The sequence below is a fragment of the Zootoca vivipara genome, chromosome 3 (assembly GCF_965207765.1).
Source record: "Zootoca vivipara chromosome 3, rZooViv2.hap1.1, whole genome shotgun sequence".
NCBI lineage: Eukaryota > Metazoa > Chordata > Lepidosauria > Squamata > Lacertidae > Zootoca > Zootoca vivipara.
Genome location: NC_142586.1, coordinates 90,197,635 through 90,222,466, shown reverse-complemented (window position 1 = coordinate 90,222,466; position 24,832 = coordinate 90,197,635). Strand labels below are relative to the sequence as shown.

Sequence of the window (24,832 nt, the reverse complement as noted above, 5' to 3'; positions counted from 1 at the left end):
TCCATTTTCCTTTCCAGTGATAAATAGTACTAGTCACGAGACGGCTTAAGATGAAAGGATAGAACAAACTCTTCCAGCTAGTGGGTGATCTTCAGCCAAGTTTTAGACCCATTGCAATTAATAGGCCTAACTTAGTAACAGTACGCTGAGTAAAACTTAGTTGATGACCACCCAGTGTCATGCCTCTATAAAGCACCCAAAAAATGCAATTTAGAGCTTTGTGGCCCAGGAAAATTCAGGTCAAATTTCCCATGTCCAGTGCAGATTCCTTAATCGCAGGCTCAAAAAGTTATGAGTTGAAATGGTGGCATTTTACATCAAATCACTTGGTAATTGTTATAAAACAGCACATTTGAGTTGAATCTGAGGGGAGACAGTTTTACTCATGACCAAATATCTTTTTGTATCAAGTACTGTAAATTCAAGTGCTTTTTTTAGGAGGTTACCTTCATAAAATCAATCTATTGACTAGAGAGAGATGCATACTTGAAGAGATGCAGCAACCATCACGATAATAATTTTGTTGATACTGGCACATCTTTATTGCTGTATCAGGTCTGGCGGATGAGGACTTCCCAACCGCCTTAGTTGGGGTGTTCTTATATGGGTGTAGAAACCAAATTACAAAACTGAACTCTTACAACCAGCCCAATTAGGAAAATTCACAACACGCTTTGGAACATCTGTGATAAAAAATATACATTCCAAAGAAAACTGCAGCTAGGTAGCAGGGCTCGGCTGCTGATCCACTCGATGTGCAGCAGGTGATGGTCCCATTTGACTAGCTGGGTAAAATGCAGCCATTTCCCCTGCGTCCTGAAGGATGAGTGCTACATAAGGCAGCTGCTATGGTTTTGTGGCAAGTGGTTCAGTTCACAAAAGTCACTCTTTGTGCAGTGTTTGATGGAGGTGAAGATAAAGTGGCTTCTTGGTCAACAACTGGAGTTTCTTCCTCTTGAAGTCAGTGGGTTTTTTGTACCTATAATTACATAAAGAACTGTCAAACTCTTTAGTTTAATGATCCTTAGGACATGTGCATGCACACAGTTACGATGAACCTGCCTCTGTGCACTGCAGCATCCCATGTCAAGATGTATTAGGTTTTGATTATCACTCCCCTGCTACCTTACCTACTAAAAGTTTTAATATTTTGACAGAGGATGCTCAACATCTTTATCAGTCTAGCAGACTTTAAGCAGCAATTGCCAATTCAGCATAGCACAATAGTTATGTTCTTCAACATGCAAGCAATTGGTAGGATCTGAGTGTACAGCATGCCCAAGGTCACTTACAGTTCTATAACAATTGGTCCAGGTTTAATTTCATCCATCTCCATGAAGGCAAAGCACTTGGTGCTGGTGAACCTTTTCTTAGGCTTATAGTGTTTAAATTCAAAGAAAATAGCTGCACCTGAACAGAGGGGGAAAGAATTATTCCTTGATAGGAGGCATCTAGGATACATAGGGTGAAGACCCCCAACCACATAGACTCATAGAATTGTAGAGTTGGAAGGGACCAGGAGGGTAATCTTGTCCAACCCCCTGCAATGCAGGAATATTTCCCCAACGTGGGGCTTGCACCCACAACCCGACTGAGCCATGTAGAAATGATGTAGAGTTGTAGCAACACAGTGCATGTTACATGGCAGAGTGCTTCTTTTTATAGGCTTCGCACAAAGCTGCCTCCCATTAAGCAACACTTTTTGCTTTACGTTATAAAAGGTACTGAGAAATTATTAGAAACGCTGTCAATCCGTCACGAAAGCAAAACATGGAAATGCTCTTCTTCCCCACCCTAGATTTTTGACTTCTGCAGTGGTTCTAAATTCAGCTTTGATCAGCTGGTCGTATTTCGATGTAACAAACCTTTTGTTAATTTTTCAACATGTTTCTGAATCTCGATGTCCACATTAAAATGAACATATGTGTCCTCCTTCCTTGAAGCAACTGGTGTGTCCTGCACAGGAGTCAAGTCTATCCCATTCAAATCTGTCAGGAGGGAAAACATGACGTTTTTATCAGAAGATAGAGCTTTTTCAATTCTTAGAAAAACACAAGAACCACTGCATTAAATTTTGGAAGCTTCCATTGCTGAAAATGTAACAACAGAATAATACATGTTACTAGTGAAAAAAAGCACAAGAATCACCTTTAGACAAGGTGAGTATCTTACATGACTATCACGTCCAATCCAAAATTGTGTACATAATACCACAGGGAACTGACGTATCACACCCATTAGGAATTCTCATTGTGCATCACTTGTTGCAAGAGAGACACGTCATATGACAACATATTTATTTAGGGTGAAATCCAATGTTGCCATTCTGCTTAAGGAATCCTTTTAATCCAGCAGAAGCATTGACTAACATTAAAAAAAAATGAAGATGGTTTTTCCTACTCCTTGTTGCAGTATCCTGCACTCTGCTTTCTGCTCCAGATAACTGAGGGCCCTCCAGTACAGCATGGAGGGTGGTGTAGACTGAAGGGGAATTGGTTAAAGAGTGCCTCTTTTCTAACATTAGCAGACATCTCCACTGAATCAAAAACATTTCTGTAAGTAGAATTGCAGTGTTGTTCACTATGTTTGTAGGGCTACTCAGTAAAATATGTTTTCTTATAGTGTATGTTCTTGGAAGCTCACAAAAAATAAAAACAGCATTAGTCATTTCCTTTCTTGCAGATTAAGACTGGAATTTCATGTTTAAAAAAACCTCAAGTAGTTTAAAAGGACTGGATAAATACAAATATTTTCACTTGGCACTGAAAATACCATGAGGTGGTTTCAGGTGAGGCCATTGCATAACTAGGATAACCACCCTCCCTAGTACGGTAGTATGCTCAAGGTATATGCTATTTCCTACCCAGGGGTGATTTTGCTACAGAAAATCTGACATGTTAGATCTGAATGTATTTGCAGTGTATATTGCAGGATATTGTCCAGTAAACTATCACCCACCACTAACCGTAACAGTAGGCATAACATGAATTCAATTCTGTGAAGGGCACTTTCCAAACACATAATCCACCTTTTTTTAAAAAAAAAAAAAAAATAAGGCTCAATACTTTCACACCTCAAACGTCACTTGAAGATTTTCAAGAAATCCACAAAATATGTTGCTCTATTCTTTTAGGAACACCTTGTCATTAGCCTTTTTTACGAAACAGAAAGATACAAAGGTAGACAAGGCTTTTATATATTTGAACACACTTTCATTGTCAGAAGAAGTTAATCTAATAGAAATCTGTCATGACTTGCTGAATGTTAAAAGCCAGGTAAGATTCAAACACTTATGACATGAAAGTGAGAATTCATTTCAAAGTGAAAAGAGGAGCTACAATGTTGAAGACTTGGAAGAAGTCTGGATAATGCACAACTCCTAACAGATGCAGGATGCCTCTCAAAACCAGTATTTTGGGATACTGGCATGGCACAAATGTGTCATTTTTCAGCCCTTCATAAACACTCATTGAGTCAGAAAATGTGTACATGTTGAGGGGGGAAACTACATACTTGCTGTGGGAGTCTTAAGCAATTACTGCCAAGTCTGCTGGCAGCTGGGAGTAGATCAGAAGTGTCAAAGGAACAAAGATTGACTTAATTGCCTCGCCAACGCAACTAACACAACAACTACCTTTCACACTAACTGTGATATAGGGATCGATGCACTGCCCAGCATCTTTAAGACCAATTTTCTCTATTTTGATAGTAAGCAACGTCATCCCGGGTTCAGATGGCAGTCTGGGTAATAATGTACCTGGCAAGAAAATAAGACAAGGGGGTATTAAAGAATCAGAATTTTAGCCCTTCAGCACAGTTTCTACCACTGTTTTTATCTGCATTCTGAACCTGGAGGATTCAATCCACAGACTGTATTCAAGGAAAAACGGGGCTTCCTAATGTCAAAGGACCACCTTGAGCCACAAACAAACAGCTATTCATTTGGATCTGGCAGCAAGTCTCATGAGTTAGAAGTCTGCAGGTCCCTTTCGAAGTTCACCATATGAGGAAGCAAGGTACCAGCCACGAGTAATCCAGTACACTTGGATTACAAGGATCAGATATATTATATTAGTACATCTAATCCCCCAAATAAGCACTGAACAGATACACCCATTGTGGGAAGACAAAAGATTCACCTCTGTACCCAAAGACCTCGATTCAATTGAGGTGGGTAGACTTCAGGGGGTTGAGGTCAGCTCTGAGGTCAACTTCATTGCTGTTTAACTGGAACTCTGTCCAGTAATTGGAACCAGGTGTAAAATAGTGAATCAGGGAAATGGCAGAGCCAGATGCAAAATGGTGGCTCAGGGCCAATTAACTACTGCACCCGCAGCACTATATGGTGATAAACCTGTGTATATATAAGTACATTTCTAGATTTGAGTCACCTTAGATAAAGGATACTAACAAAACAGCAAATGGCAAGCAGTTTCACACAGGTCTGATCAAAGGTAACCAATGAATATTATTATATGTTAAGAGTTCAGAAATAAATATCAGCATAAATTTACTCCTTTTGAAAGGTATTAATCTGCAGGATCTACTTTTCAAATTACAACCTCCCCCTGCCACCCCCCCCCCAAAAGTGGAATTACTTCCTTCATGTGACCTTGGTCATATAAAGCAATACGGACACTTGGAGATGTTCTGACTTTGGGATTAATTGTGTGGTGGCATGGGCAAAGAGCTCTGCAACATCTAGCATTTGTTGCTGTGGGCAGGATGATTTTACATACAAGAGTTTTCACATCCAAGTGAAAGCACAAGGCCAGTGCTCTGGCCAATATGAACACATTCACAATTAATAGCTGCTCACATTAAGATATTATCATACCTTCATTGGCTCCTGCGATAGATGAATTATGTAGTATATGGTTACACGATGGAGCCATGCATGTAGAAGACAAGACCACGTACAGTTAGGCAGCACAATAATGCAATAGGGGATCCATGGAAGCAAGCAGATTGTACAGGCAAAGCAAGTACAACGAACAGTACAAATTCAGCAAAGCAGCTGATTGAGAATAGCAGTATATAATGCCTCCTGAAATCTAGGTTGCATGAGTCACCGTAAGCCTTTCACATTTAAGCCCTTCTGCAAAAAGTATTTCAACACTATGTTTACACGTATCTACCTACAAATTCTGTCCAGACATAGAAGACAAAAATGAAAGCGAGTGCTGGTGGTCTAAGAGCCATTTCAGACATGGCAATTTGCCGGGGAACAGGAAGCGCAAATATCAGGTGCCCTGGACACCTCTAGAGATTCATCAGCTATAAGAGCGGAGTCAAGATCCCAATGGATGCAAGTGATTTTATAGTCAAAATGCTTTGCAAATAAGTCACAGCAAGCTACTGCTGGTTCTATCATCTCTTTTAGAAAAGGCCCCGCACTACCCGGAAAAGTTCTGCTGGACAGCACAATGAGGATGCAATGGAGGCAGCAAAGTATGCCCTTTACTGCCTTCACTGCCACTAGGTAGGCTTGATGAGGAGCCCTCACCAGTGTTTGATTGCAATTTTCCTCCACTCATGTTTGAGCCGTCTCTTAGCTTGTTTCCTCTGAAATATACCAGGGAGCCAAATGGGCTCCACAAAGCGGGAGAGAGCACTCGGGGCGATTGTGTCAATGGCGCAAGCCATTTGGATGTTCCAGAGGTCAGCCAGGGCTTTGACAGGAGGATCAGTCATATCAGCCATAAAATCCTCCAGAGCCGTCTGGAAACCCTCTGGATCCATCAGCCTCTGGGGTAGTGTTTTTATAGGATCTATTATTTTGTATTGTAAGCCACCCTAGGAATTTATTCGAAGGGCGGAATATAAATTCCTACAGTAAATACAGTAACTTAGTTGCTGAAGCAAAACAGATACCTTGTTGACATCTGTAAAATGTTTCCCCTTTTTGGCCTAGTATAAAGAATTATCCAAAGTTAGCAAACCTATTTCATATGCAACTAGTAACCAATAGTTTATTACTGTATGTAAGCTATGTGAGAAGAACTTTAGCAAAGCTTCTATGCACAGACTGGTACAGGAGATGCACCAACTGGTATCCATCCAATGACCATCCAAGTGTGCACCCAAACACTTCTGCAACAAATCTTCACTCCCCCATCATCACCCTCATCCTGGTAAATGACATTTGAAGAAAATGGTGCCCCTACTACCTGGAATTCTGGCAGGAAACGCGTCTGGAGATCCTGCTCCAGCTCCACCCTCCTCCTCATCTTCTTCAAATTCCAAATCTTCCTCTTCACCAGGTGCTAAGATCTTCCTTTAAAAACACACACACCACAACTGAGGGGTGATTATGCACCTTCATCACTCAATTATTTTCAGACCAATGTGCCTGCAATGAACAGTATGGCTTGAGGAAATATCCATAGCCTTCCAGAGGGTAGGAAGTTAGAATTGACCTATAACAATTCCATGTTAGACACTATACTCCAATCTCTGGTATAGCTTCCTAAAGCCCCCTCCATGCATACTTCTAATTTAATGGTTGCTTACCTTGGCGGAACAGGCTGAACATCAAAGGGGAATTCTTTATTATAGGAAAGAATATTCTTTAAGACTGTAAGGGAAGACAGACAGTCACCGTCAACTATCAAAAAGCCTAATTAGTGTATAAATGAAATAAACAAGCAGAGGGCTTCATTCTTGTGCCCTCCCAGAAGACACCTGAAAGAAACAGTGGCTCCTTACAACATAACAACAGGGTCACTGTAATTATCATTTTCACAGACACCCCTCCCCCCCAAAAAATATTCTGAATTTTAAGTAAGTAGCATTTTCTACAACCTAATTCATGCAAGAAAAACAAAGAATGAAAGAAAAAGGGTCAAATGCATGGTGAGAAAAATTACATCCAATCGTATTTTAAATCAATGTCAATGTGAGAACCATACTTTTTGTCTTTTCATGTTGAAATAGCTTGCTCTCTTCTCAGAAAAAATAGCAACTTGCAAACACTGAGAACCGATAGTGTTTCCTTTCATTCCTAGTAAAACTCAGACAATAATCTCTCCGAAATAGTATGAACAATTGGTGATGGTACTTTTATCATTTGGTCCCACACAATCACACACAGTATGTATTTTTTAATAGAACAATATCCACTACCATCATGTAAATTACAGGAGAGAGAGAGAAAATAAGGCATTGTATACATAGGACTCTTCTCCAGAATAAAATGGAATATCCAGTCCTGATAGTATGAGGAAGGTTGCCGAACTTCATGAAGTACAATTAATCGTAGCCCTGGTTACAGATGGACAAGACCTTTCATTTCAAAGTAATGTTTCATATTGTTGTTTTGGATTGACAACTACAGTGATTCCTCGCAAGACGAAATTAATTCGTTCCACAAGTCGTTTCGTATTGCGGAAATTTCGTCTTGCGAAGCACGGTTTCCCATAGGATTGCATTGAAATTTAATTAATGCGTTCCTATTCGTCTTGCGAAGCATGGCCATAGAAAAATTTGTCTTGTGAGTCACCAAAAAAATCGCAAGACTTGCGAGTTTTTCGTTGTGCGAGGCATTCGTCTTGCGAGGTACCACTGTACACTGTTTACACATACAGGTTCTTTGTTTTTAATGGTTTACCTGTGATTTACCCAACACACTGAGAAGTTAAGGAAAGCACTTTGCTTTCAATGCTTTACTACAGAAGAATCCTATTTCACCACTCTCCTGATCAAGAACGGAAAAATTCAGGGCACCTCTCTCTTTTGAGAAAGAGCACTCTAGAGACTAAGGCTGCAGTGTTATGTACACGTTCCTGGGAATAAGCCACAACGAGCAAAGAGGGGTTCAGACTTGCATAGGATCGTGTCCTTAAGAGTTACAAGTAGAGAAAAAAATAAGTACCAGGTTCAGAGCAACATCAATTCAGTCCCCTTTGCCCAAATCAAAATATGACACTACTGTTTTCAAGCTTTCCATGTGTGAAGAAATAGGATTTTCAATCATGCTGCATTTGGGTACTGGTTAGAAAATTTGGGTTGTAAAATACTTGCTCTCGCAGCTCTCTTCTGCATAGGAGGGTCAAAAGTTCACAAGAAGGTTAAAAGTACAATGGAATGTTTCACTCATGAAGTTTGCTTATATTGATTTATTTAAAATACTCGCATGCCATCCTTTATTTAAAAAAAGTTCCAGGGTAGTTCACTCACATAGGAGACTGTGATAGCCCTACCCTCCATGAATTGCGTAACTTCCTTTTAAAGCCATCCATGTTAGTGGTTATCAAAGGCTACTAGGCATCTGGCTACACATGGTCAAAGGCAGTAGGCCTCTAAATACCAATTGCCAGAAACCACTGGAGGGTAGAGTGCTTGTAGGTTTCCCACAGGCATCTGGTTGGTCAGGGATGGTGGGAATTGTAGTCCCAAAACATCTGGAGGGCAGAGTTTGCCTATGCCTGGACTAGACGGACCATTGGCCAGATCAGTCGATACCTTACATTAAAATAAACCCTTTGGATCAAAGAAAGCTACCAGTACCTGCCAAAGTGGAACCAGTGCACTGGTTTGTACAGTATTCAACTTACTACTACTCAGAGTAGAAATATTAAATTAATGGACCTAGGTTAATCATGGTCATTCGTTTCAATGAGTCTACACCACATACACATTTATTGACTAAAACCCATTATGTGTCTGCAATAGTCACTGTTCTGGACATGCATTGTGAGTGGCTCATGTAGGCACATAATGGGCAGCTGTCTCAGAGGAGGGATAATCTATCTTTACATCAATGATCCATATATAATGATCCATCTATCTTTACATTGAATGATCCATATACCCCCCCTCCTCCAAGCAGAAGCCGATTGTGCTGGAAGGATAAACAGCCAGTGAATCATGCACAGATGCAGTGGAAATCTGTGCCAATATTTTCAGTTCAAAGGTAACTTCTCGTTTAATTAATTTCTCATGATGCATTAACATCTTTTTCACAGCATTCATTTTAGGAAATTCTGGTCTAGAGAGTTGCTTCATCACTTGCCTGATGGAACAGCATGCTTGGAAGATTATTTTCCTGGAGAAAACCAATCAACTCCCAGCTGCTTACCAATAGAAACTTTATAGAACTGTTCAGAATTCATTTATAGCAATCAGGAGCCCAAGCACCTAGATATGAAAACCAAGACCTTCTTGTGGGCCTCCAAGTTGTTCGTTGTGGTGCATAGTAAGAGAAACCATAATATCACAATAGCACAGCTATGAGCACCATCCCACACTGACACTGCTTTTAAATTATTCTTGAAATTAAAAGATACTTACTTGGTTCTAGTTTCTTCAGATCCTCTAGCTTAAATTCTTCCTGGGACTGTGTAGACTAAAAGGAAAGTAGTATTACATATCTGTATCTACTATCCATTGCTACAGCCAGTTACAATGGTAAAAGTAGTGCTGGTTTTGCATTTTGTTCTACCTCTTGTTTCCTGAAAGGGCCCTGTATTTCAAAGAGAAACTAACTGTTAGTTCTTTGGGTACCTTTGAACTTCATTGTTTACCTAAAGGGAAAAAGTTATTGAGACACAAAATCCTGCTGAAGTAAAAAAACTGACTGGAAAACATGTTGAATTATCAGGATGTCTTTAATGCATCAAAAAAGACAGCATTCTCTCCAGCTTCTTGAAGATTCATTAAGGCATTAGAAATAGAGAAAATAATTTCCCTTGTGAGTCTTAAGCAATATCTGCTCTCTTTTCAAGAATTGAACATGGTACTAATGTCCAATCATTTTCCATATTATTATTAATAATTTATTTATACCCCGCCCATCTGGCTGGGTTTCCCCAGCTACTCTGGGCAGCTTCCAACACAATATTAAAATACAATAATCTATTAAACATTAAAAGCTTCCCTAAACAGGGCTGCCTTCAGATGTCTTCTAAAAGTCTGGTACTGTAGTTGTTTTTCTCTTTGACATCTGGTGGGAGGGTGTTCCACACGGCGGGTGCCACTACCGAGAATGCCCTCTGCCTGGTTCCCTGTAACTTGGCTTCTCGCAGCGAGGGAAAGGCCAGAAGGCCCTCTGCACTGAACCTCAGTGTCCACTTTATCACACACACACTGGTCCCTTATATATTTTAATTAAACCATAGGGCGGGAATTTTTTTTGTGTTAAGACCAACAAAATTCAGGGCAGGATTTACAGGACTAAACTGTGGCCTTTCAGATGTTGTTCAACTCCCAAATCCTATCATCCCTGACAAGTGCTCATGCTGGGGATGATGTTGGATTCAAACATGATAAGGAGAACTGCAGGTTACAGGACTAGAACCAGGACAAAAACATTAAGGACTATGGATGTGTTTTAATTGCTCATGTGGTCAGACCAGGCCAGAGGTGAAGAAACCAGTGATAAAATGACTGATCGGGCAGAACTAAGGTGGGACCTTGTGCCAAAATAACTTTACAAGGAGAAGATAGCATAGATCAAGACTGGAGGGCAAAGCAAGTTATAGACGAGGAAGAAATAAAGGCTGCAGCGAACACAGAACAGAAGCAACTACCAGCTTACTAGTCATTGCATTTAATTAATTAAACATCCCGGTGATGCTCACATCTTATATTGCATGGAGACCTGTTGGCAATATATACAGATATCAAGAAGTAAATATGCTGGTGTTGAAGGCAGATAATGACACATTTGCTTAAGACTGAAGTATTGGCATGTTGAAACAGCATGCAATTTAGTAATATGTACTTAAAAGAAAGAAATGACACTGTAGACTTTGGGTTGATTTGTTTAAAGTCAGAGCCTAGCGAAACATTATACTCACTGTGAGAAAAATATAAGCCACGGTCTAAAGGATCCCTCAATAGGAAAGCTGAAGGAGCTTGTCCTGATGTCAAACTGAAGGGAGAGAAATCCACAGGCAGCAGGCTTATCATCTCTACTTTTCTTTTTAACAGCTATGAGAGATTAACTGAGCAAGATAACCAGAGATAGAAGTCTGCCTGTTGGCCAGCAGCATTTCTGCACCTCTCAGTGTGATATCAAGGCAAGCACCTCCAGCTGCTCTTGACTATGGGGAAGAAGTCTTCAGAAATCTCAGCGACTAGAACCTGGCTGCTTTTCTTATAGCAAAGGAAACATGCTGCTTTGTATCACACTTCTCGGTTCTATTTTTTGTGCTCCAGCAGTAAAGCATACATATGCTTTGCATGCAGAAGGTCCAAAGTTCAGTCCCTGGTGTCTCTAATTACGAGGATCTCAGATACCAGGGTTGAGACCTCTGCTTGGAGAAATTCAACCAGTCACAGAAAAGTAGACTATAGACAGTTGCATGGTCTGGTTCAGTATAGGGCAGTTTCACCTCGAGAATTTCAGCATAAGCCCAAAGGGCTTCATTCCTGTGCTTGTTTGTAGTAAAATGATTATGAAACAGCTTTCAGTTTGCGCTACTTTCTATTGTGATCTAACATGTCAGTAGGAAATGAACTAAGTTTCTCTGAAGTATATATATGAGTGATGGTGTTACTTTTTCCTGCACAATATCTATAGGAGAAAATTTAAATGGTGGAGAAAAGGAACAAATAAAACTAGACGTCATTCTCATCCTGGACCAACTCCAAAATACATCACTGCTAGTGAAGGGATCAGTCTACTTTACTTTGTTGTTCATGGGACAAGAGCACATTTGTGAGTAGCCCCCTAAGCACTTGGGTGATATTTAGGAACACTTCAGTGATATTAACATGGAAGGCTTGAAAATACAGGCAGAAAGCCACCCCTTCAATATTCAGAAGTTGTTTTAAGAAGAACATTGACCAACCAGAGGAGGGCAGTCAGAACAGTGAGGGGTTTGGAAACTAAGTTTTATGAAGAACGACAGAAAGAGAGCTGAGTGTGTTGAGCCTGGAGAAGATAATATTAAGGAAATATGTGATAGCAATCTTCAAATATCTAAAGAGCTCTGATGTTCCAGAGGGCTAGAGACAAAGAATGGAAATTGCAAAGAAGACTTCAGCTAAGCATTAGGAGAAACTTGCTAACAAAAAGCAGTTTGTCAGTGGAACAGACTGCCTTAGGAAGTGATTGCATCTCTGCTGGTTAAGCATAGGATTGTCATGAATGCTGTAGCTCAATTCTGAATTGAGCAGGAGGTTGGACCAAAAGACCTCAAACAGTCTCTACAATTCTATTATTCTATTCTCATTCATTTGGGGGGCTCAACCACTGCTTATTTTTTTATCTCCTTCTGCTTCTGATTACCTGTAATAAGTGGCTAACAGAGGAATAGAATACTATATACAGTGGTACCTCAGTTTATGAACACAATTGGTTCCGGAAGTCTGTTCATAAACTGAAGCGTTCATAAACTGAAGCGAACTTTCCCATTGAAAGTAATGGAAAGTGGATTAATCTGTTCCAGACGGTCCGTGGAGTACTTAAATTGAAGCATTCATAAACTGAATCGAACTTTCCCATTGAAAGTAATGGAAAGTGAATTAATCCGTTCCAGATGGGTCCATGGCGTTCGTAAACTGAAAATTCGTAAACCGAGGTGTTCATAAACCGAGGTTCCACTGTATGTAACAAGCCATCTTTCTATAGATAGTGTCTTATATTTAACATTCATTGAGACCCACAAAGAAACTGGAAGTCACAAGGTGAAAACTGAATTAACTGTACCTGCAAAGCTGCACTCCTGAGTTCCAAACATGTTGCGATCTTTGCTAAGGTTTTCTGTAAGTAAGAGGAGAAAGTTAACTTTTTTTTACTAACAGAATATTTCTTTTCAAGCTTATGTACTAAACTTAGCAGCAGCAATTCAGTTGTGTGTGTAAAAGATGGAAGAGACAGCAAAGTGCCTATCTAAGTGTAGAGGCAGAAATAGCAGGCAAGAATATTGCTCTGTGTTCCTAAGAGCTGCTTCCCATATGCAGCCACACTCCTGCACAAAGATATACATTTTATTATGCAAGTTCAGCTGTGCAACACATGTAGTTTGAAAGCAGAATGACAATCAACTTCCAGACTGAGCTACAAGAGACCACATCTTCATAGATGAACGCAAATCAGAATACATTACATTCTAATATGAGACTCTTCCTGAATACGGTGTTGTAAACAAGAGGGCTAAAGATGTTCTCTTCTTTTTCCTCCACCCACATTCTTTCCCACTCACCCCCTGCACTGAGCCAGAGGCAAGTGAGGTATCAGTCTGCTTTCCTTTCCTGGCTTAACAGCTAGGCTTACAACCCTATTTCTTCTCCCCAAATTAAAGCATTACAGCTGCTTGAACTTGCCAGCTGCACTTTGTTGTGGAACAGAAAGCTTTGAGATGTGTTAGAAGGCACTTGAGAGTTGAAGAATGATAATGCACTCAGATTTGCTTGGGAGAGATTTAGAGCCACAAGGAATAGGTCTGGTTTGTTATTTTTTAAAGAAAGAAACTGAGATCTATTGAATGGTGGCAAGATACCAGCAAGCATTATTCATAGCTATTTCTCAGGAACCACACCCAACACTAACTCTTTTTTAAAAAAAAAAAACAACCAAATCCAAAACACTACAGCTAGATACAGCTAATGTTTTTCCAAGTGTTGCTTTCCCCAACAAGATGCTTCATTTTTCAGCAGGGAAAACACTTTATCAAATTAAAAGCATTAAAGTTGTAACGACCTTGCAAGTGAGAATCTTTGTCCACAATTTATGTTAAAACTGAATCTTAAGAGTGCACTATTGAATATGTTAACCATTAGCTCTGCTGTGCAAGGAATGTTTGTGCTACTGCACATGTTTTTCATCCAAACTGAATTTTGCTTTGTTAGAGCTTTAAGTCTATTTGCTAGTAATCAGCTATAAGTATGTTTCAACACAGTGATAGTTTGCAACAAAACAGGATTTTCATGACTTGATACTGCTAAACGTAACAGAAAGATCAAGACCCAACCTCCCTTTTACAAGAGCCAAGAACTCACCATGGGAAGAGAGGTGTGAGCAGTAAGAAGAAATTAAACAACAAAGGGATTCAACTAGTGAAATTTCTAGCTCATTTAACTTTATGTCCTCTAGGATGCATAGAATGAAACAACGTCCATTATGCCCACACCTGTCCTTCCTATAGAGTTTGTACCTAGAGATAACCATGTCACACTGGTTCTCTCCATTCCACTGGGTTTCTGTTATGCCAATTCTATCTATGCTTGCCTTCAAGACCAAGCACTCCAGCTCACCCATCTTGGTTTGGAGGGTTCTAGTATTAATGTCTGAACACAGTTTCTCTCTCCAAATGTTTTTGGCACTTGCATATTTAAAAGAAATGAGAGATGTGGCTGAAAAGTTCTCAGTCTAATTCCAAACCCAACTTCATTCCATTTAGTCACCTATCCACTTCTTCCTAAAGAAACACATCATTCATTTGCTTCCTGACCCTTCCTTCTTAGAACATCAGAACCTGAATGATTTCTTGTCTCCTGTTCCCCCTGCCCCCGAACACCAGAAATTTATGCACTGAGATGGCAGTGTCCAGGGAAGACCCCCCCTTCTAATTGCCATGTAGCAATTTGCTACTCTAAATAAGAAGAAGACTCTCTCTACATTAAAAATAGTCCTAAACAAAGATGGTTTTCTTTCAGAGATTGTATCTTGACATTTAAAGCAATATCTATTAAATCTCATCATTTTTCAATGATAGTTGTACAATCGTCACAGCAGATATAAACATACTGTATAGCAGTTATAACAATAGAGAAACGTCCTTGGCATTAACACCTGCTTGTTTTGCCTTTATCCACCCATCACTCTTTTGATTAAGATGGATCATAGATCTAACCAAACCTTTTCAGAGTGCACTTTGGCTTCCCTATTGTGAAGAGTGTGAAGATTATACTTCCATGCTATCCTAGAATGTGCCTTGAAAGGCAGGGAATTAATCTCCCATTCCTCACCATGCATATTGTTATTTAAAATCCATTTGAAGGCTCTATTACACAATGGCAGGGATTCAACAGAGCCCTAGAGTAGAAGACATTTCCATTCATGCAAGGGGAGACCGCCAATCTGCTGATCCTTCCTCCAGCTATAGTCCTCATATTTCATGGTGTTCTGAGAAGCAATTTTTTTAAAAAAAATTTGCAGGGGGGACTGCAGTAGGAAGAAGAGAGGCAGGCCCGGCTCTAGGTATAGTCCTGGTGGCGTGGGGCACCAGGGCGCCGGGCCGGCAGGGGGGGGCGCTGCGTGGGTGCCGGAGCAATCTCCGCGCCTCAGCGCCAGGGCGCTCGACCTGCTTGAGACGGCCCTGAAGAGAGGAGCTCTGTTCAAGAGCAAAATTCTGTCTGCTGTACTTAAGGCCAGACAGTCAGTTAAGCAATATGGAGACTCAATCAAAACTATTTTAGCATAATTTCCCCCTAATTTAGGTCTGGAAGCATTTACCTATTAAGTGATTCAAGCTCCAGATCTCACTGGACAAGTTACCCATCCACATTCACTTCTATCACACATCATAACCCCAAGGCTAGGATAAACCCTGATTGGTATTGATTTAGAAAATCTGTTTCATCCAAGAGAGCCTGGATTTGGTTAGCAACCACTTGCTCAAGAACTATGTACAAGAAGGGGACATTAGTGACTGGCTGGCAGCTGTTTAAATTTTCTGGATCCAGGGAAGGCTTAGGCAGTGGTTTTACCACTGTGTCCTTTAAGCAGACAGGGGCCGTTTTTTATAGTAAAGAGGCATTAATCACATCTGGCCCAACTAGCCTTCCCCTCTTTATTAGTTATTATCAGCAATGAAGAGCAAAGGTCCAGAGCACACATGATCACCCACACCAATCCAAGCACCTTGTTTACATCCTCAAACCATACCAACTGAAATTCATCCAACAAAACAAGACAAAGCAGTGTTCTGGATCCCTCTTGAGATTCACCTGCTATAATAATGAAGTCAAGGTCCAGCAGATGCAAGTAATTTTATCCTCAAAACCAAGTCACGGTGAGACATTATTAGTTTTACCACCTCCATCAGGCTAGAGTATAAAACACCCTGTACTACACAGAAAAGCTCTGCTGGATGATGCAATGGAGGCAGCCAGGCTGGCCTTCTCATTAACAAATTGTGAATGGAGAGATTTTGTTTAAAGCCAAAATGTCACCTGTATAATAAAATGAATGAATTTTCAATGGGCTGGCTAACTTGTTGGTGCATGGTGGGTGAAGCAGGGATCTCCTGCTTATCTATGGTAATCTATGTTAAGTTTCTTTGAACCAAATTTCTTCCCCTGCAAGCTGAATGCCCAAAGCTTTAGAGGGCAGATCATGACAAGGCAGTTTTCAGACATTCACTGCCACACAAAACCCAATATTTTTAAATGGCTGACCAGATAGTACTTCATCTTTTCTCTTTATCTCCACCCAAAGACTGCAAGGAAAGGGTTAAAAACTATTTTAAAGAATATTCCATCACCAATGAACATACACCACCATCTACCTTTTGATCTTCTGTGAATTCTGAGTTGTTGGGTTGAGACTGGGCCTCTTTCTGTAGATGCCTTGCTAATCTGGAAAGAGGGGAGACACTTTGTGAAATTTAGGGTCATAAAAATGGCAACTGTGCTCTTTAAAATTCTTAAAAACAGGTTTAAACAGAAACCTGTATGGTTTATGTTAAGAGGCAGACAGTGTCCTCCTCAGTAATGAAACAGCATGTATATTGTATAGTGTTAGGAAGGTATACAAGAATTAAAATAAGGACAATCAAACCAAGATTTTTAAAAATGCACTTCTTCAAACATTTTCACCTATAACTAATTAAGACATACATTAATTAGCCACCCAATGTTTCTTATGTTAATGCTTGGAAAACACAATTATATTGGCCTATGTTGCCTCCATCATTATATTCTGCATGGAAATTCTTACTGTCATTAACACAACTCCCACCTATGATGTAAGTTCTGAGTAAATAAGAAATAGTAAAACTACTACCGTACTGTACATCTCAACCAAGTCGATAACAACACCTGTTACTATTCTCTATAAAAAGCCATAGTATACCCATACCATTTAGCATCTCTGTAGGTCAAGTCCTTATCAGAGAATGACAGAAATTGCTTTATATTTGAGGGAGCATTTGTGTGATCCAAGGCACCAAAACACTCTCAAAACGAAATCCCTGTTCCTATCATTTTTAAAATCTATAATCTGACTTGCAGGAAAGTTGAGTTTGAAGCAGATATACAACTTCCAATGCACTTTCTAAGCAGATGCAATCAAACCAAGGAGTTACGTAACATACAGGGAACAGAAGCTATGCTGTTTCATATAACAGATAATGCAGACTCCAGGCAACTTACTCCAAGTTCACACAAGTGGCAGGAATTAGGGCTAGGATATAAACAGAAGTACACCCAATAGTGCTTCCAAATCTCTGCCTCCCAATAGCAGCTACCCACCCTTGTTGGCAATGCCCCAAAAGCTGCACCCGGAACTGGGAAGCTTCACAACATTCTGACAGCTAAGGTACTAGTGTAGTAGAGCAGCAGGTGGTGGTGACCCGTTAGAGGTGTGCCTAAAGGTCTTGCTGGAGTCTGCTGAACATCAGGTTATTGGAGATTCCTTGGAATAATGATTGAGCAATAAGTTCATCCCAATCTAGACATTGAATTTATACGATCCATTCCTACCACTATTTCAATCAAAGCTAAACAATTTATACTTCCTTCCAAAAAATACTCATACAGAAGCAGGCTGTTGGCAATTCTGTTTAGTAATCAGTAAGCTGGTAACATGTGGAACTTCACTGAAAACGTTCATTATTATTATTGAAAAAGGGTCAAGATGAGACAAAATTCCCTTAGCAGGAATCTACCCAGGAGCAAGACTCAGGAGCCATCAGAAACCCCTCTTAGTTTTTACTATCTTTCCTTACATGAGCTCATTGGCTGTGTTCTAGGGTAGAAGAGCAATTATTATATATCTGGCTAACTGCCTTTGTGAACTGTGTACCCTAGAAACCTTTGCAACACCCAGCAGCTCCCCAGCAGGCAAACCAATGTTGAAGACAGAAAGCTTGAAAATGGTTGCCACAGCTTACAGGGATTCTGAAAGTTAATGTACCAATATTCTCCCAAGTCTAAAATAAATAAGATTGCACCTCTGCCTGTGTGGCAACAAAGACAGAGCTAATGCTTGCCTCAGGGAACGGGCCATGCAGGTCAGTGGCAAACAGCAAAGTATGTGGCATTCCCCAAGACCCCCAGCAAAGAAGCCCAAGAAAATGCAGAAAACAGGTTGTTTTGACTGGTCACCTGCAGATTTATTCAACACACTAAGTTAAGGGTAGATATACTCAGGCCCAGGGGCCAAATGGGCCCTGGGCCTCTCAATCTGACTCTCTCCAGTTACATACCCTGTGTCCAAAGCCACACACCCTAACAGCCTTGCTTCCCCACCCTCGAGTGCCTTTGCCCGGCTGGAATGTGCCCTTGAACTCTTATAAAAATTCTTGCTTGCGTGGATGGAGGATATAGAATTGGGTATGTGTATAGGAACTAAGCTGGTGCATTAAGATAAAATTTACAATTACTGCTCTGCCCACTCTTCCCTCTGGCCTGCTCATCACTGGCATGTGGCCTCCAGACTGAAAAAGTTTCCCTCGCCCTGCAATAAATGCAAACAGGGCATCAATTTTCCACTTAAAAAAACCAACAACATAGGAGAGGGGAAAGCTTTTATACCCCTTATGCAGGCCAACCAAAAAGGCGGTGTGAAAAAAAAGATCAGAAAAGGCTTGCCTCTCTCCTAACAACTGCATACCCCTCCATGAGAACAGCCTTTACCAAAGGTGTCATGGGCTTTGAAAACACTCGAACTCAGGACGCAAGGGAGAAACATGCTAAGAGGAAGGCACGCTTGGCAAATCCACACTGTGATCAACTCCCGCACGGAAACCAATATCCCCACTGTGGAAGGATGTGTGGATCCAGAATTGGCCTCCACAGTCACTTACGGACTCATTGTTAAAACCGTGTTTATGGAAGACAATCTTACTTGGCTACGAGTGATTGCCAAAGAAAGAAGAAGAAGAAGACCCCTCCTCATGAGAAATCCTTCAAATTATGGGGGAAATGTAAGCCTACACAGCACATGGCTTGTAACACATGATTGCAGCTAGTAGGGTTTTTCCAGATCAACCATCAGACAATTTGGTATTTATGTTACCTCTATGCTGCTTCCAGCAATGCACAAAGCCAAGAGATGTAAATGTTGCAGTGGAAGCACCTCTTTTCTCAGGTGCTTGAAGAAGTAGATGGACCAAGAGTGCAGTCCACTTTTCCCATCTCTAATTCTGCCAGGAGCTATAGGTTCAGTTTCCTCCTGAGTGTCAAGCTTCTAAACCTCTTGTGTAATGGAATAAGAGATGGGAGACAAAAAAAAGCAAGATGGGGAAATGCTAGAGATTTTGGAAGTATGTACGGTAGTTGAGAATGCAAAAAGGTGTTTGAAGATCTTAGGCAGGCTTCCTCAACCTCAGCCCTCCAGATGTTTTGAGACTACAATTCCCATCATCACTGACCACTGGTCCTGCTAGCTAGGGATCATGGGAGTTGTAGGCCAAAAACCTCTGGAGGGGCCGAGTTTGAGGAAGCCTCATCTTATGTACATGGAAAAATATGACTTCATTAAAGTACTGTAGTACTACTTTGCTTATATAAATTAAATGCATAGCATACAGCATACATTTGAAAAAGACAATAAATCCCTTTGCAGGGTTATACAACCCTGTAAAGTGACAAGGGCTATCAATTTAACAGCAAGAAAAACAGTGAAATGATCTAAACTTGCAAATGGAAACTCATACTTACCTACCTGGAAAGATACAAAGAAAGCTGCATCCAGTTGATGTTGCCAAACAACTCCACAAATCTACTAAGTGGAGCAGTCTGAACAATATATATAACTTGCTAATTCTGTACATGTACTATAAACTGTCAATATTGCAAGATTTCTATACAAGCATACAATGATTTCTGTCCAGCACACCCTCTTTTGCCTTACTAGATTTGTGATTTCATTTCTAAGATTCAATTTGCTAATCTTAAACCTAAATGATAAGTTAAGCCAGAACAGCAAAAGAACAATTCTGAAAGTGGGTTTTAAGCGTGTCTTATTTCATCTTTGATGTTATGTGTTTGTATGCGAACTTTTTATGATGAAGTGCAGAATGTAAATGTAAAAATAAAATAAAATAATCTAGCAAAATTGATTGCTCTTAGAAACCATTTTAACGGAATGAAGTTCAGCGAACACCAATATTTTAAAACAGTGCCTTTAAAAGTATCCCATCCCTTATTCTAAAAGAGATAACTACTTAATGTTTTCCCCATTTACCTAAAATTTTCAATTTTCCCATGTAGGGCTGAAAACAGGAAAAAGGTTTTGTCCCTCAATATTCCCAGGCCTCCATATTGCTACAGAACAAGGATGGGCAATCTGTGGCCCTCAGTATATTTCAAAGGGTCCCTGCAAGATCATACTTCTAGCAAGAGTGCTGTGGCCTGCTCAGCTGAGGTAGAGAACGAGTGCTTGGCAGTATGAAAAAGGAGAATGGAAGAATGGTCCCATCTACTTTTTGCTCCAGCCCCATCTACCATCATCACAGAATGAAGCCCTTGGTACACAAAAGGCTGCTCAAATCTGTCAAAGAATCTAACAGTTATTGAGGCACCATTTTCAATATTTTAAAGATGGGAAGCTAAGTTGGGAGCTGGCAAGTTATCCAAAAGCACACCATGAGTCAAACTGGCAAAATTGCAACTCTGAGTGCATGAGATTTGGATGCAAATCCAAATCCGCCCACAAGATTATTCTGCCCTATTTTTGTCCTAGAAATACAGGACCACATTTACCATTTATAGATTTCACCATTACATCTCTTAGGGCAGGTTTGCACACTCATATCGAGTGAAAGTAGTGCAGTAGACAGCCCTGAAATACAGTTCAATGAAAAGGGATGTTATGTTCCACCACTTAAGGAGCTGCCAGGGGAAAGAGTGCTGCTGATGGTCACACTGTTACTACTGCTTTCTGGTGAGACATTAGTGATGAGGTTCATCACTTCTGCTGCCTGGTTTATCTCCTCCTTCAAAAACCTGCGAAAGTTTTAAGAGGCAAGACAAAATGGCTAAATTCCTATCGCAGAACCATTTGCATGGTTTTCCAGGAAAGTCTGAAACTAATGCATACTGCACAAACCAAATCAGTTTAACAAGAAAAAAGTATTGGAGTTCCACAAGCCTACCATGAAACCCTACAGCATTTTCCATGTAAAATCTATATTAAGTTCCATCGCAAACATAGAAATGAACCTTTATTCGCACAGACCATCTGATGCCGTACTGTACTTGGTATCTCCTTGAGTGAATTGTCCTCTGTATTAACATTTTACAGGCAATTCCAGTGGAGACCTAGAACAGCTCCAGCAAATGTCAACAGCAGGTATTTGAGTGTTTCCTTACTTGACAACCTGCATGATACACAAAAAGTGATACGTACTCATAAATTCATCAGTAACGCCAACTGCAAATCAGTGGCAGACAAAGGTAGCTGAAACCAGTGAGACTGCAAGGAAGTCACTGAGGGGTGGCGTGGCCAATAAGGCCATGGGGACAAAGCCAAGTTGCACTGGTTTTCTCTCTATCCTCCTCCCTTGCAAGGATACAGTGGACATTTACAGTATAGTGGGCCTTTGTACAACTAACTACTTAGTGCTTAACTAAACTGAAAAGTGTCATACTTTAGGTTCAGAAGCAGTCACAGTTGCTTCTCTCCTAGAAGAAAAGTTGCATGGCCTCCATCTGTTCTGGTTCTCTTGTTTTAGTTGTATAAATACTTAGTACCTAACTAAATGTCTTGCCTTTTAAATTGTTTAATTATTTATATATCACACTTTCACACGTTACAAGCAGCTACAACTTAAAAGCACAATTCTAGAATAAAAACAGTAACTTGAGGCACCTCAGTAAAAGCTGGTTGGTGAAGAATCTCAGGTTCAAAAAGACAAGTGCAAACCTTGGTTCAAAAGGTATGCCTGCTGTGACAATGTCTAGTGTGAGTTCATGCCACAATAAACATACATTACTCAGAAATAAGCCCCACTGAATTCCATAGGGATTACTTCCTAATATGAACAGAATTGCAGTATGAATTGGTTACTTTTAAAAAAGAGTGCCACAAAGGACTGTTAACTAGGGACCCCATTAATTTCCAGAACTATGGAGAGACTATTCCCCTCCTCTGGCCAATCGCTATCTCTTAGCCTAACCAAGCTCTCAGGGTTGTGGGTACAAAATGGGGAAACTGAGACCCATTAATGCCACCTTGAGCTCCTTAGAGCAGCAGTGGGGAACTGTGTTCAGCCTGAAGGCCCAGAAGGGAATGTTCTGAGGGTCAGTTTGTTCTAAATTATTATTAATTATTAATATTAATATTAGTAGTAGTAGTATATACCCTGCCTACGCACCCCCTCCATGACGGGCTCAGAGAGTGGCAACACAAGAATGGGCCTTTTCTAAGGTGGTTCTGTTTGTAGAATGCTCCCTCCAGGGAGGCTCACTTGATGGCTTTATTACATATATTTAGGTGCCAAGCAAACACATTCCTCTTCTCCCAGGCCTTTGGCTAATTAAACAATTTATGGTCTGTAAAGCGAGATGAGCGCCGCAACTGGACTTAACTGTCAGGGGTACCTTTACCTTTTTGTGGCTTTTTAAACTGTGTGTAGGGGGTGCTGTTTTTTTTTGTTTTTGTTTTTGCTATGTTGTGTGGGTTTTTTAATATTGTAAACTGCCCTGTTATCCTCAGATGAAGGGTGGTATAAAAATTTAATAAATAACTGGGTTCACTGTACTCTGATTAACAATGATGTGGTGACATGGCATATACTAACAAGGGGAGGCCTAGAACAAGCTTCATCGTATGTCAACAGAGGGCATATAACTGATTCTATGCTTCACACCTACATGGCACTCAAAAAGGGATACTCCTATGTTGTAGGAGGGAGAGAAAAAGATTCTAAAGTAACTTGTAACGCACAGCGAATAACTATTTGAAAGATGAAGGGCACATGCTCTACGACAAGACGCCAAAGAATTATTAATCTCATTCTGTGAGGTCAATGGGTTTTTAGACTTCTTTTTCTTGAACTGGAGCCCTCCCCATGCAATACTGACTGGAAGTCACCAAGGCGCTTTAAAAGCTGTTTGCGGTATGGCAGTGAGGATGTCAGCTCTTTGAATAGGAACAAATTTAACTGGAAGCCCCTTGCATGAGTTTAAGACTTAAGCAGCTCTCTTGGATCTCAGCCTGTCTTCTGGCTTTTTGCAGATTTGATTCAAGTCAAGAACAGCAGTCATAATTGCTTCCCAGCAAGCTATTAATATTATGCAGCAGTCCCCAAGTGCCAGCTGGGTGCCCATCGGCAAAACATGAAAGCTTGGCAGGAAAGGTGGGTCTATCCGATTTTTATGGAGGGTAGGTATCTAATTGGCAAGCACGAATCTCCACGGCACTGCATCCAAAGCACCTGCACCTGCAGAAACCCTTCTTCCACAGACAGTTTCTAGAGTTGCAAGAGTTGCCACAGCACATCTGGCAGCTCTAGGGAGGGCTGAGAGATAGTCGCAGCATCCAGATTAACAATGTGGACAACAACAGGTGGCTCCCAAAGGCAAAACTTTCGCCAGACACCACACAACTGGCAAACACATAGATAGTTCTGTGCCTGGGGAAGCTAGACAACGTTAACAAAATCATTTAGTCTTATTTCTAATGTTAACGGTAGGTTTCAGTGCAGAACACACACACACACACACACAGAGAGAGAGAGAGAGAGAGAGAGACAGACAGACAGACAGACAGACCCAGGGCAAGGACACTGAGGCGGAGATATCTCCCCATCCTTCCTTAAGGCTTCAAAGCTCAATGTTGGAGGCAAATATTTAGAAATAGAGATAGGAGTGATCTAGTTCAGCAGTCCTTCCCACGGCTCCCCAACGACTCAACTGAAGATGGCCTCATCTTCACCCACAGGCAACCCCCCAGGGACCTTCGTGGCCCTAATCCCCCCCAAAAAAAACCCCACAACAATCCGCCTGAAGTGAAGCATCGATACATGGGCTCCAAGCAGAACCTCTTGCAGCCTTCAGATTCCCCCCCCCCCGCCCTCGTCTCCCGAAGAACGGGAGCCTCTCAGCTCCTCAGCCTCACCCAGAGCCTTTTCGATGCTTGTGCCCTTCGGGTCACCACCCTCGGCCTCCGCCCAGGAGCGCCAGACCCACCCAGGCGCCCGCAGCCCTCCAAGTGCCTTCGCCCCAGCCTCAACTTCTTTGCCCCACCCAGCTGCTGCCCGCCGCCTCTCTCACCCGCCGCCGCCGCCGGGCTGCCCAGCCCTTCGGAGCCGCCTTGCCTCAGCAGCCCCAGGCGGCGCCGCCGCCGCCCACCCCGCACTCACATCTGATACTCGTCTATCGCCTCCACCAGCTGCCCCCAGGAGTCGAAGTCGGTGCCTTTCCTGAAACTGGCGCCCCAGCGCTGCAGGAGGCTCCGGGCCGCTTCCGACATGGTCCCAGCGCTGCTAGGGCACCATTTCCACCCCCGGGGCCGCGCGGGGGGGGGAGGAGGAGGAGGAGGGCTCGCGCCGGGCAACCGCCTCAACCGTCCAAAGCCTGCAGCACCGCTACTCAGTCACCGACCAAGCCCATCTGCCACCGCAACCAAACCTGGCGGCCGCCTCTGGGCCGGCTCCGCCTCCCCGCCATCATGCTCGGTTGTGCCCGACCCGCCTTCCTTGCTCTGCTCTGGGGC

General features: G+C 41.5%; 1 protein-coding gene across 4 annotated transcripts; it reads right to left on the bottom strand.

Annotated features, from left to right (window-relative positions):
• Window positions 1–518: 518 nt before the first annotated feature.
• On the bottom strand, window positions 519–24,731 carry AIDA (axin interactor, dorsalization associated). Of its 4 annotated transcripts, XM_035111403.3 has the most exons (12): window positions 24,480–24,731; window positions 16,458–16,527; window positions 12,656–12,709; window positions 9,443–9,463; window positions 9,292–9,346; window positions 6,514–6,577; window positions 6,171–6,277; window positions 4,838–4,849; window positions 3,635–3,757; window positions 1,866–1,988; window positions 1,293–1,410; window positions 519–979 (listed from the first exon to the last, which is right to left on the bottom strand). In XM_035111403.3, exons 1-12 carry the CDS (start codon window positions 24,587–24,589, stop codon window positions 883–885), a joined length of 954 nt encoding a protein of 317 aa, XP_034967294.1. In that variant the 5' UTR covers window positions 24,590–24,731; the 3' UTR covers window positions 519–882. The 4 variants fall into 4 exon arrangements, with proteins under 4 accessions (XP_034967294.1, XP_034967295.1, XP_034967296.1 ...); XM_035111404.3 differs by lacking the exon at window positions 4,838–4,849; XM_035111405.3 differs by lacking the exon at window positions 9,443–9,463.
• Window positions 24,732–24,832: the final 101 nt, after the last annotated feature.